Genomic DNA, 13,053 nt, shown 5'->3' on the forward strand with positions numbered 1-13,053 from the left:
CTGCTGTGGTGGTCATTTGTTGCGGCAATGGCTACCGTTGACCGCATTCATGTTACAGTATTGACCGAAACAATCAATTTTTATGATAACTGTAGAGTCCATGATATTTATCCTCCCAATCCAAACACAAGGAAGGTGTGAAGGTGTGAGATAAACCCTAAAGAGATGTGCATGAAGGGTTTACAGGACAAGTTAATGGAGTTAGAGGATCAGTCTATAATCATCACTGAACTGTAATCTGAATTTCCTCTATAACGTTACAATTAACTTCCCTCAGTATTATAGGTCCCCATATGATAAGTAACCTGGATACGTCTTAAAGTGTTAAGTGTCTGCCGTCTTCTTATACTGTGGACTGTATAAAGCTATCTCAGGTCTTGAAGGACCTAACACGGAGTTTAGATCTATTCTGCCCTCATTGCAATCCTTATTTCTTACCATCTAAAACAGCATTTAATTTTGATAATTTGGGGGAAAAAAAACTGTTTCAAATATTCTTATATGGTTTTCTGGAGGAGACAAATGATCAGTAGCTTCAAGTGTCAGAACTTAGAGAAGACCTACAAGGACATCAAGGATCTACATCTACAAGGAGTGCCTGCCGCTCTGAGTGACCTTGCCAACTGATATCATTGTGAATGGTGTAATGCTTTATTTTTCCTCTGGAGGTGCAGTAGGGAAATTAAACAGGGAAAGAACCTCCCCCAGAGACCCTATTTCTAAAGAGTATCTCTGGTGAAGGGACTCATCTAGAATCTAAGATTCAATCTTCTTAACCAAAATCAAGTTGCCCCAATGAGTCTCCCACCAGGTGTAGCCCACAGAGATGACTACCCTGGACCTCCACATGCATGTGGCAAAACGGTATAATCTCCTTTAATACATCAAAGCCCATGCTGGATTGCAGCCATCCATGACCAGTGCTGGAGAGGAGTGGACTAGATTAGCTGTATTTTTGCAAAACTGGTACTCCATGCTAAGGGGTAAATCAAAAAGAGAGTAAATGTCTCCATGCTGATGGTTTCCTTGCACACGTATGCTCATTGGCTTTTTTCATTATCAACAGAACTAGCTAACAATGCACCAAGGAGTTTTTTTTGGCAACACCTACTGTATGTGTTAATAATCTGTTGCCTTTTTAGACATATTGTATACATGCTAAATAAAGGTTAGAGAATGTTTTCATAAAATTGGCGCCGGTCAATGAGCCATTTCTAACAACCTTTTTTTTAAATTTTAGCAATTCTGAGCCACATGTGACCTCAACATCTATGGGTATTTATAACAAGTAATTATCGCTCAATAGATCATAGGAGCATACTGTATGTATATGAGGTTTGCTAGTGCAGTATATATATGTTTATATAAATAATATATATATATATATATATATATATATATATATATATATATATATATAAGCATATATGTAAATGCATATACACAACCTATCCAATGATCTAGGTATTCCGACAATTTGGCACTTGCTGCTGGCAGAGAACTATATCATCATCTTGAATATTACTGGACCCGATGTGTAAACTTTGGGTTTGTGACAGTAGCATATTTCATGGAAGCATTGTACTACGGTCGGTCTCTCCGGAGTAAATGGCCAATGGTGTACAGCAATGTTTGATATTCCAGCACCTGTCAGATTATGTTATTTGCAGATGGATTGATAGATAGACAGATAGATCAATGGATAATAGAAAGATAGATAATATATAGATAGATAATAGATAACATGATAGATAGATAGATAGATAGATAGATAGATAGATAATTAGATAGATGGATAGATAGATAGATAGATAATTAGATAGATGGATATATAGATAGATGGAGAGATAGATAGATAATATAGATAATATATGGATAGATAATAGATAGATGATAGATAAATAGATGGATAGATAGATAATAGATAGATAGATAATAGATAGATAGATAGATAGGAGATAGATAATAGATAGATAGATAGATAGATGATAGTAGATATATAGATAGATAGATAGATAGATAGATAGATAGATAGATAGATAGATAGATGGAGAGATAGATAGATAATATAGATAATATATGGATAGATAATAGATAGATGATAGATAAATAGATGGATAGATAGATAATAGATAGATATATAGATAATAGATATATAGATAATAGATAGATATATAGATAATAGATAGATAGATAATAGATAGATAGATAGATAGATAGGAGATAGATAATAGATAGATAGATAAATAGATAGATAGATAGATAGATAGATAGAGGGATAGATAGATAGATAGATAGATAGATAGATGATAGTAGATAGATAGATAAATAGATAGATAGGGATCTTGACAAAGATTTTGCTGTGCTGGGCTGAAACCTCACCACATGGGCTGTATATAAAGTCCATATTTTTTTCTCATCTGGTTTTGGAGTGCTGCCTTTTTTTGGAGGAGTACACATGAAGAGGATTTTCGTAGAATCTGTGGAGGCCTTGCACCCATTATTGCCCAAAATAGTGACTTTCTCTGCTTTTAGATAGATAGATAGATAGATGGATGGATAGAGGGATAGATAGATAGATAATAGATAGATAATAGATAGATGGATGGATAGATAGATAGATAATAGATAGATAGATAGATAGATAATAAATAGATAGATAGATAGAGAGATAGATAGATAGATAATAAATAGATAGATAGATAGTTAAAGATAATAGATAGATAATAGAAAAATAATTGATAGCTAGTGATGATAGATAATAGATAAAGATAATAATAGACAGATAATAGAAAATAAATAGATAATAAATAGATGATAGATATATAAAGATAGATAAATTGGTAGACAGATAATAGGTGAATAGCTTTGTCATTGATTAGTGCCTCCTTTAGTAACACACAGACAATGTTTCGTCTATTGAGACACTTTACAGGTCAGCCCTTCGTTGCCATTCTTACAGTCGGTTCAGATGACATTTTCTTTCCACCTGATACACATTTATATTATTTACCTCCAAATTGATTTTTTTTTTAAATTTCAAAACGATTCTTTACTGGAACTATCACTCCATGTGCAATAGGAAAAATATGTCCAAAGAAACGATCCAAGTGCTCAGAAGCTGGATCCTCCACCATGGATCCCATCTTTCCAGGTATCTGCTGCTGTCCTCTCTAATTGCCTCAGCTCACTGAATCAGGGCTGTTTAGAGGATAACACTCATTTGCTTTGGCAGTTGCACTTTTGTTAGAGCATTTCTTCCCCTATTAGGCAGCGCACAACAGAAATGGTTTCAAATTAACATATATATACAGAATTCAGAAAACTCAACACAAAAGAAATGGAGTTTCTGGGATGAAGGACATTTTTTTCCTGGAGTCTAGCGCTCCTTAGTGGCGATAGGGTGAACTACATGTTTGCTTCAACTCTTGTTATAACACAATATAAAAAAAAAGAAATAGCATTACCTAGAATTAAGATGGCAAATATCCCACTCAGCTTACATAATGGAGACTTGTTTATTGTCAATGCATGAGCAATATCAGAGCAATTCCTCAAAGCATCATAGGCACAGCAGGAAGAGTTAAAACTTTGCATTCACATTGCAATGCACAACCTTCTACAACACCAAGGTACTTCTCTAGACAAAATCTGAACCTACTAAGTATCTCAATATGCATTCACCAAGGATATTAAAAAAAATGTAATATTTTAGGAATATATCGCAGTAAAATGGGTCTATATCAAAAAGTAAATAAATAAATAAAATAAAAATAAATAAATAAAAAATCGACTTATTGCGCAAGTCTCTATCTACATAACAAGATGTAGACAGGGGGGCACTTATATCATGTATGCCACAGGTACACCCAGTCCTGTATGAGCCCATGTGACCTTGACAGAACATGGCATTATATTAGTCATTGTATAATCCATTGTATGTAATAATAACCAGTCTCATAGGATATAATATATTACAGTCTGTCCAAGTTCTCTATTACACAGAGGTCAAAGCAACTTAGCCCAATGCTTGTTCTCTATTACATCCCTAATGGCACAAGTACACTACTGTACTGATCATATTTAATAGCCAAATTAAGTCTTATATAAGCCCCCAGGAGGGGTAAAGCAACTTGCATTCAGTACTATATATAAAGGAGGTTAATCATCATTCAGTAACATTGTATTTGCAGTAATGCAGAATAGAGAGCAATCCTAATCTCTTGCAGACATCATTCAATTCTTTGCAAAATTCTTCCCCCCTCTATTTCCTTTCTGCATTGCATAAGAAAAACATAGATCCATTGGCATAAGATTTATCTTACCTGATTCCTAAAAGCTGTTTAATCCACATGGTCACGTTTAAATGGATCAGATCTTCATGCACTTATCCATCTGTGCTGCTTCCAGAACAGGGTGTAATTATTACACAAGATACAAAAAAAAATGACAATTCACTAGATATCGTATGTAAAATGTGTGCAAACAAAAAAAAAAAGATATTCCTTAGAGATGTGGTAGATAGGAGCTGGCTCTAGCTGTTGGTATACAGAGAAGTAGCAGCTGTTTCCATAAAGGACATTCCTGCATAGAAAGCTTATGGGGACATGATAAAATCTTGTTTAGAGGAGGGCAGGGTGGTAGGATTGAGGAATGGGAAAAGGAGAAATTTGGGCAGCAGGCATGAGACAGAGGATGGTCTTGTTCTTTAAATGCACATGTCCACATGTAGAAGGATGGAGAAGAGACAAGCTGAGTTCCAGGAGCAGCAAGTTCTGGAGATGATGAGCAGCCTGGTCCTGATGATGACAATGATGGTGGTGGTGGTGCTTGTACAGATCTTTGCATCCACTTTTTCTTTTACAGGAGTCTTATATTTTGGGCTGCAAAAGAGAAGAAGGAGAGAGAATGGGTGGGAAGCATTGTACAGAGCAAGCTCTGAGAGCAAGATGCCAGCTGTGCCAGCGGTGGGCGCTGGCTGGTGATAGTGGGGTTTTCAAGGTAAGTGCTAAGTTGAAGAACCCATGTAAGATCCTAATCTATTATCATACCTACATGAGAAATCTCCAGCAGCAGGGACCCAGCACTGTGCTGTCTTCTGCTCTGCAAACCTCTCTGCCAGGGAATTGCAATTTGGTCTCTGCTGTCTGTAACAGGCAAATGCATGCACAGTTAACCCCTCCTGCTCCAACATGGCTTGCCTTGCATGCTTATTACTGTATTGCATCCTGTCAGCTTTTTTTTACTGTCCCCTGTGAGCTCCCATTGTCCTCACCTGATCACACTTGTCTGTCTGCCAGTCTACAGCTACAGTGACCCTCCCTACTCTCACCTGATTGCTGCACTGTAGCCCCCCAGTTCTGACCCTCATCTCCCTCCCCTCATCTCTAATATAATGTTGTCCTATAGTGCCCCCCCCATTCAGCACTTGTCCCACTTGTCCCTTGGATTTCCTGACATTTGTCTATTATGCTCCCATCAACTTCAATATAGACCTGTACTGGTTTACTGGTCTTAAAGGGGAACTCTTATACAGCAACTTTGATTGCAGAGTTATGTCTAAAGGTTCATTTCTTATTAATGGACCAAAATGCATCCAGCGCTTTTGCAGCCCGAGGCCAAAAAAAAGTGAAATGTGCCCCTATTCCAATAGGTGACGAGACTGTATATCTGCCAAAATGCTGCAAAATGCAATAAGGTGAAATTCTCTGCGCTCCTCATGGCTGGTACACCCCTGCCTATCACATAGCACAGAATGACAGATGCCATCACATCAGTCCCTGTCCCTAATGGGGTTCATTATCTCATTTCCCTATATTAGGCTGTAAGATTGATTTAAAGTCCAATTAAGTGCAAACAATGACCCTTAGACATACTTCTGGAGTATGAAAAGATAAAAAGGGGTTGGAGTTACAAGAGGAAATCTATGTAGCGATGACATAATAATAATAATAATAATAATAATAATAATAATAATAGTACAGACAATAAAATATATATTTTATATATATGTTTATTATTTTTACATTTTATATTAAATATATATATATATATGTGTATATATATATATGTATGATATATTATATTTTATTGTTTATGAATTTTATTATTATTATCTTTTACTGTCAGAATTATTATGATATATGTATGTGTATATATATATATATATATATATATATATACACACACATATATATATATATAATATTAATAATAAAATACATAAAACATGAAAATAATATAATCAAATGTAATTCTAATAGTAAAAATAATAATAAAATAATCAAAAAAAATATATAATAATAACAATATATAAATATTGGGGTTGCTCACATCTGTTATTTACCATACAATGGATATATTGATTGAACATGTTTGCTGTTCTCTTCCAGCAAATATTTGTCTCAGTCATTGTTGCTAGTGTAGCTGATCAGCAAGTCAAACACATTGATTTTCTCATCTCTGGTAATAATGTTGTATGTGGCAGGAAGATATTCTGTATCATGAGCATAAATCAGATATGGTAAAAGTATAAGACGCATTGATTAGCCATGTAACAGTAGTTGGGAGAGCACCGGTTATAAGAGCTTACAATCTAATGGCGATAAGGGCAGTGATGCGGTAGGTCGGGGTCCTGATACAAGAGCAGTGGAGCATTGTGGATCGGAGGCTGCGCAGTACTTATGTACTTATGTCTGACCAGTTACATATATACCTTGTATGTCATAGTGAAGCTATGGGAACATCATACTACTCAATGGTATTAATACGCTCTTAAAGCCTAAGGAAACCAATAGTAAACAGTAAACCTTAATACCCCCAAAAGTCCAGGAGGCTGAGATATGGGGGGCGGTTTGATAGTCTCGTCAAACTGGTGATTTCTCCTTTGCTAATCTGAGAGATAACTTTTCTGCAGGGTAATAAGATCATTCATCAGGCTGGAGGTTTGCTATTTTTTTTTAAGGGAACACATGAAATGATCCTATCAAACAGCTCCGTATATCTCAGCTTCCTGGAATCTTTGGAGAATAAGAGGGTTTGGTTTGAAATTTTAATGATTGAAAATAATTATTGAGAAAGTACAAAAAGTGATAAACAGATGTTGCAAGCACCAAAGTAACATTCGATGAAGGTCAATGAAGATTCTATTGCACTTACTATATTTGTGGAATTTGTCCAGTTGTTAAAAGGAATCTGTCTGTAGTTTTTTTTTGCTATGTAATCTGAGCGCAGCATAATGTTGGGGCAGAGACCCTGATTCCAGCAATATGTCACTTACTGGGCTGCTTTCTGTAGTTTTGATAAAATCACAGTTTTCTCTGTTGCAGATCTAGCAGTTCTCTGAATGCTGAGCTCTGCATAACCCCGCCCACACCACGGATTGGCTTCTTTCTGTCTACACTGTGCATAGGCAGAAATCTGCAAATCACTAGTGGAGACGTGGTTGGACTACGTGCCACCAGGTTTACTAGTCCTCTAGTGATAATCTCCTGCTGATAAAATAGTGATTTAATCAAAACTACAGCAAGCAGGCCATTAAGTGACACATCGGTGGAATCAGGGTCTCTGCTCTTACATTATGCTGCTCTCAGATTAGGTGGCAATAACTGTTTGTTTCTTACACTGGTTTAATGTTCTTGCATAAAATATTACAACCCACCATCCTCAGGCCCAATACTCTCATCATCACCCCCTCCTTATCTTAATTTTTTCCCGTATCAGAGTATTAACCGTGTGAGTTTTTCAATGTAATCATTATCATTTTTGAAAAATGATGGAAATAAAATGTACATTTTTATAAATGTCAGTGGATTGAGATCTGTGTTATTTTTTGTAGCTCCCCCGTTCAAAAATTAAAGGGTGATATAGGGTTAGATAATATTTCCCTTCTTTGGGGGTTTCTTAAGTGCTAGGAACAGACACATAGCAGGAGGTAAGATTATATACCTTGGACATTTTAAGCCAAGACCCTTCTCCATTGAAGAACACCCCCTTACATAGGTTGAAGTCTAATTTGTGAGATGTTCATGTGTTTTACCTTTTATCAGCAGTCATGAAGTTCCAAAGGCATCATGTCCATGGCCAAAATATCAGCCGGGGTGAGAGAACCAGCCATCCAAAAATTCCCACTCCAAAATGGCCAGTCTCCTGCTAGAATATTTTTTGGGGTGTTTTAATAGGAATCTATCAGTACGATCAACCCTTCTAGAGCACATATGCTGGTCTTTGAAATGGATCAAGCTAAAGAAGCTAATGCTGATCGGGGAAACAACAGGCTCTGGAAGTGCTCTGACACGCCGAGAGCACTTAAAGGGAACCTGTCACTTGAACAAAAATGCTGTTAACCTGAAGATATGGGGTTAATCTGCAGGCAAACAGCGTTCTGAACTTGCCCGGTGCTGGCATACAGAGCCCCTCTGCCAGAAGAAAGTTAACTTTATTCCTCCTGGTAATGTTCAGCTTCCAGTCATAGGTGCAGGTTCAGTCACCGCTCTGTGTATAGAGAGCGAAGGCTGTAACCACGCCCCGGTAATAACTGACAGATCGCCCATCATTACGGCCGGGTGTCAGTCAGTGTCATGGGTGCAGCTACAGACGCCGCTATCTATACACTGAACCCGTGGTTCCCCTGTGACTATAAGCCGAACATTACCGGGAGGAATAAAGTTCAATTCTTCCTGGCAGTGGGGCTCTCAGTGCGAGCGCGAGGCAGGTTTAGAACATTATTAACCTTTATATTTACCCCATACCTGCAGATTAATAGCCTTTTTTTAATGTGACGGGTTCACTTTATTATGTCACTTGCATATAAATAAGAACACTAATTTCTCGAAAATGCAGCAACAGTTAAAAGATATAAAGGTGTCCATGGATTTGTGTTTCAAAGACCCGCGTGCCTATATAGGTGATTTTTGGGAGTTAATCTTACTGACAGATTCTCTTTAATGAGTTCTCCTTTAAGAAACCTCTGAAATGACAGATTGGTGACTTTTCAGCGTGTGATAATGTACAGGACTGTAACTATGGGTAATAGATCTGTTTCTAATTCATATAAAATGATTGGTAATGAAGGCAGAGCTGAGAGAATTAGTTGTTACTGCTCATGGTCATAGCAAAGTGATATCTGTAGTTTTACATGGGACTGCCGGTAAACCCATAGTGTCATCTTATATGTAATATATTCAGCTCTGCTACATCTATATGATCTCCGCCTCTCTATAAAGATGTATACAGTATATATTACAGGTTTGCAGCCTGGGAACTTCCAGCTGCCGTGAGAGTACAACTCTCATCATTCATGGAGTTGTAGTTTCGTAATATCTGCAGGACTGTAGTTCTGTCACCTCTGAATATTAATAATTTAGGCTTTTCTTTCTGATCTGTGACAATGTCTGCAGCTCTCACATGGAATATGCACATATGATATCATCTATTACAGTCGTGTACATTTGCTGGTGTCACGGGAGCCCCTGGCAAATAAGTCAAGGAAGCATGGAGGTTGTAGTTTTATTCAGTCTCCGGGTTGCTAGGTTTTTAGTTCAGCCAATAGTGCTGTATTAATGCTTGGAATTAGGTATCTAGGCAGATCTGCATAACAGGGATGCTGGCTGGTTAGTGTTGATTTTTAGGAAGAATGTCACTTTAAATTAAAGGGGTTGTCTGGGGAGACTTTTTTTTACAAGAATGAGTTAAATAAATAAAATTAACAATATGCATCTAACTGATACTTCCTGCAGGATTGATGATGTCCAAATCACAGGAACATGTGACCCCTGCAGCCAATCACTGGGTGTAGAGGATCACCACTGAAGTCATTGATTGGCTGCAGCCGTCACATGTCCCTCTGATGGAATGTGATCACTGTAGCAGGAGATGAAGACTGGTGGGTTATGGAGCAGGGTAGGGTCGGTAACAACAGGTGACTAGACTCAATGTCTTAATTTGACGTTTTCTCTGCTTGCTGTCAGTGAATAATAAACAGTAGCTACTTTAGGTTGTTCACTTTCAAATATAATTCGTCCCTTGATGTATTTTATAAAAAAAAAATACTGCACTCACCTTCCCCAGGTCCACCTGCTAGTCTCTGCTATTGCTTCCAGTGTGTGACATTGGTTGCAGTGCTTGACAGCACGACCGCCAATCAATGAGCTCAGCGGCTGGGACCTGAAACAACTCCTTTATGCAAACCACATACATTAGCTATCTGTCATCTGATAGCGATCTCCCCAATACTCGACTAGACCAAGTATTCCTGTGGTTTCTATGAAAGAGCTGCTGCCACAATAATCTGGCATCGGCTTATATCTCTGGCAAACAAAAGGATAGGTGTTACACATTGGTCCTGGGTATCCCAGGCTCAGCCTCCTTCCCCTGGGTCCAGTGCCCTCTGTTGTGCTAAACTTCGGGTTTTGCAAGTTGCCCAACATGGATCAATGGCATCACCTCCCTAGATATATTTAAAGTCTATTTAAACACACACATGTATCTTGGGATTGAGACTCTAGTCCTATGTGTGGTGTTTTCCCCCATCTGTGCTTTTTGTGTTTGTGCTTGCATTCATCCCTGCTGGGCTCCACTCCATCAGTCCTGCTGCTTTTGAGTTTCCTGTGCCAAGTCCATGCTGCTCACATGCCTCCCTGCTTGCTGAATCAACTCCCAGGGTCTGTGTGCCCTCCGGGACCTGAGGCTTGGAGAATCCACCTCACCTGGAGAGTGTAACAGTAGGACAATTAATTTACTACTGTTCAATTATCATGTCCCCCGACATAATCTGAAATCGGTGGGTTCAGTTGACTTTTATCTAATATCTATTGGAACCTTTAGTTCTACTTTCCAACAGATTCAGATTGCTGTAGTTTAAAGATTTGCCCTGCTTAGCTCACAGAGAATTTGCCCTGTATGCTCACAGAGGATTTGCCCTGTATGCTCACAGAGGATTTGCCCTGTATGCTCACAGAGAATTTGCCCTGTATGCTCACAGAGGATTTGCCCTGTATGCTCACAGTGGATTTGCCCTGTATGCTCCCAGAGGATTTGCCCTGTATGCTCCCAGAGGATTTGCCCTGTATGCTCACAGAGGATTTGCCCTGCTTAGCTCACAGAGGATTTTCCCTATTTAGCTCACAGAGTATTGCTTACGCTGACTCATTCTTTATACTGTTGATGACTAATTCTCCTAACTCTGCTCTTAATTGCAGTGATGAAAGGGATTTCCCCCAAATCTTAATCTAGCCCTAGTGTAAATATGCCCTCTACCTTCTCCATAATTACAGTTGATCGTATTGTCCAAATCCAGGCAAATTTGTTCTGAAAAGGAGACATATAAACCCCACCCCTAAGTGACTGTCATGCATTTGGGTTCAAACCCTTGAGCCTGGGCTTTGTGGTCAGCTTCTCTTTCCGCTGAGCCACAGAAGATACACCTTTTCTCCTGGTGTTTAGTGTCTGTTTTCCTTACTTCAGTCTTTTTAGGGCAACACATGTTTTAATTTACTCATTTGTCTGCACTATCACTTTTCGGGTGCGGCTTTATATACTTCCCTCCATCTGGCATTTCCTGCTGGTGATAGTCTCATTTGGATGTCCAGCCATACTGCTGTAGTTTAAGACAGCCAGGGAAAGACCAGCTAGGGTTTACCTCTTTTCTGTTTCTGATATTTACCCTGTACCTATCTTCTGTTTCTTTTTAGGAAATAGACAGCATATACTCTAACAGTATGTACTTAACCCTTTATTTTGTATTTTGTGGTTGTTTTACTCACTCTTGGATCTTTTTCTATTCTAGAACGCTTTCACTTCAGTAGGTAATTTATACCCTTCTCTGCCCTCTGGTTCTTTAGGAGGAACGAGTTGCGCTCAATGGCCTTTCAGGCAGCATAGGTCAGAGTTACCATCTTCTAGTCTGTGGTTAGAGCTGTCTCAGCTCACGCAGAAACCACTAGGAACTGTGGGGTCAGGATCTCTAGTCTGTACAGAAACCAGAAGGGTCAGCTGCAGTTTTTAGTTTGTTCCCTGTTTTTCCGAGTGAGTTGCTACAACATCATAAAAGTGCATAGTTCAGGGTGATTTGGAGTGTATCTACCCGTCACATGTTCCCATGTTCCCATGGTAGAAAGCGCGCCTCTTTCTTTGGCTGACAGCAATGTTGGGAAGTATTAATAAACAATTGAAAGAGGCTAAAGTTGATCTTCTCACCTACAAAAGAAAGCAAGATGTTGGGACCAGGTTGCTCTGCACAACGATGGTGGCAGAAGATACACTGCGTGCAGAATTATTAGGCAAATGCGTATTTTGATCACTTTGATACTTTTTATACATGTTGTCCTACTCCAAGCTGCATAGGCTTGAGAGCCAGCTACCAATTAAGTAAATCTGGGGATGTGCATCTCTGTAATGAGGAGGGGTGTTGACTAACGACATCAACACCCTATATAAGGTGTGCTTAATTATTAGGCAACTTCCTTTCCTTTGGCAACATGGGTCAGAAGAGAGATTTGACGGGCTCTGAAAAGTCCAAAATTGTGAGATGTCTTGCTGAGGGATGGAGCAGACTTGAAATTTCCAAACTTTTGAAGCGTGATCACTGAACAATCAAGCGTTTCATGGCAAATAGCCAACAGGGTCACAAGAAGCGTGTTGGCCAAAAAAGGCGCAAAATAACTGCCCATGAATTGAGAAAAATCAAGCGTGAAGCTACCAAGATGCCATTCGCCACCAGTTTTTCCATATTTCAGAGCTGCAACATTACTGGAGTATCAAAAAGCACAAGGTGTGCTATACTCAGGGACATGGCCAAGGTAAGGAAGGCTGAAAAACGACCACCTTTGAACAAGAAACATAAGATAAAACATCAAGAATGGGTCAAGAAATATCTTAAGACTGATTTTTCAAACGTTTTATGGACTGATGAAATGAGAGTGACTCTTGATGGGCCAGATGGATGGGCCAGAGGCTGGATCAGTAAAGGGCAGAGAGCTCCACTCCGACTCAGACGCCAGCAAGGTGGAGGTGGGGTACTGGTATGGGCTGGTATCATCAAAGATGAACTTGTGG

At 38.8% G+C, this 13,053-nt stretch overlaps 1 protein-coding gene across 3 annotated transcripts in view; it reads right to left on the minus strand.

The window, feature by feature from the left end:
- AJAP1 (adherens junctions associated protein 1) overlaps nt 1-5,340 on the minus strand; it is a 524,377-nt gene extending 519,037 nt beyond the window's left edge. The window contains exons 1-2 of one of the 3 annotated variants that reach the window (XM_073656727.1): nt 5,276-5,340; nt 4,326-4,883 (exon numbers count right to left, since the gene is read on the minus strand). In XM_073656727.1, the coding sequence (XP_073512828.1) occupies nt 4,326-4,354 (29 nt within the window). In that variant the 5' untranslated portion in view covers nt 4,355-4,883; nt 5,276-5,340. The other 2 variants (XM_073656725.1, XM_073656726.1) reach the window with 2 other exon arrangements.
- Nucleotides 5,341-13,053: the final 7,713 nt, after the last annotated feature.

The sequence above is a fragment of the Phyllobates terribilis genome, unplaced genomic scaffold, assembly GCF_046119375.1.
Source record: "Phyllobates terribilis strain yellow unplaced genomic scaffold, ASM4611937v1 Scaffold_12__6_contigs__length_324123572, whole genome shotgun sequence".
NCBI lineage: Eukaryota > Metazoa > Chordata > Amphibia > Anura > Dendrobatidae > Phyllobates > Phyllobates terribilis.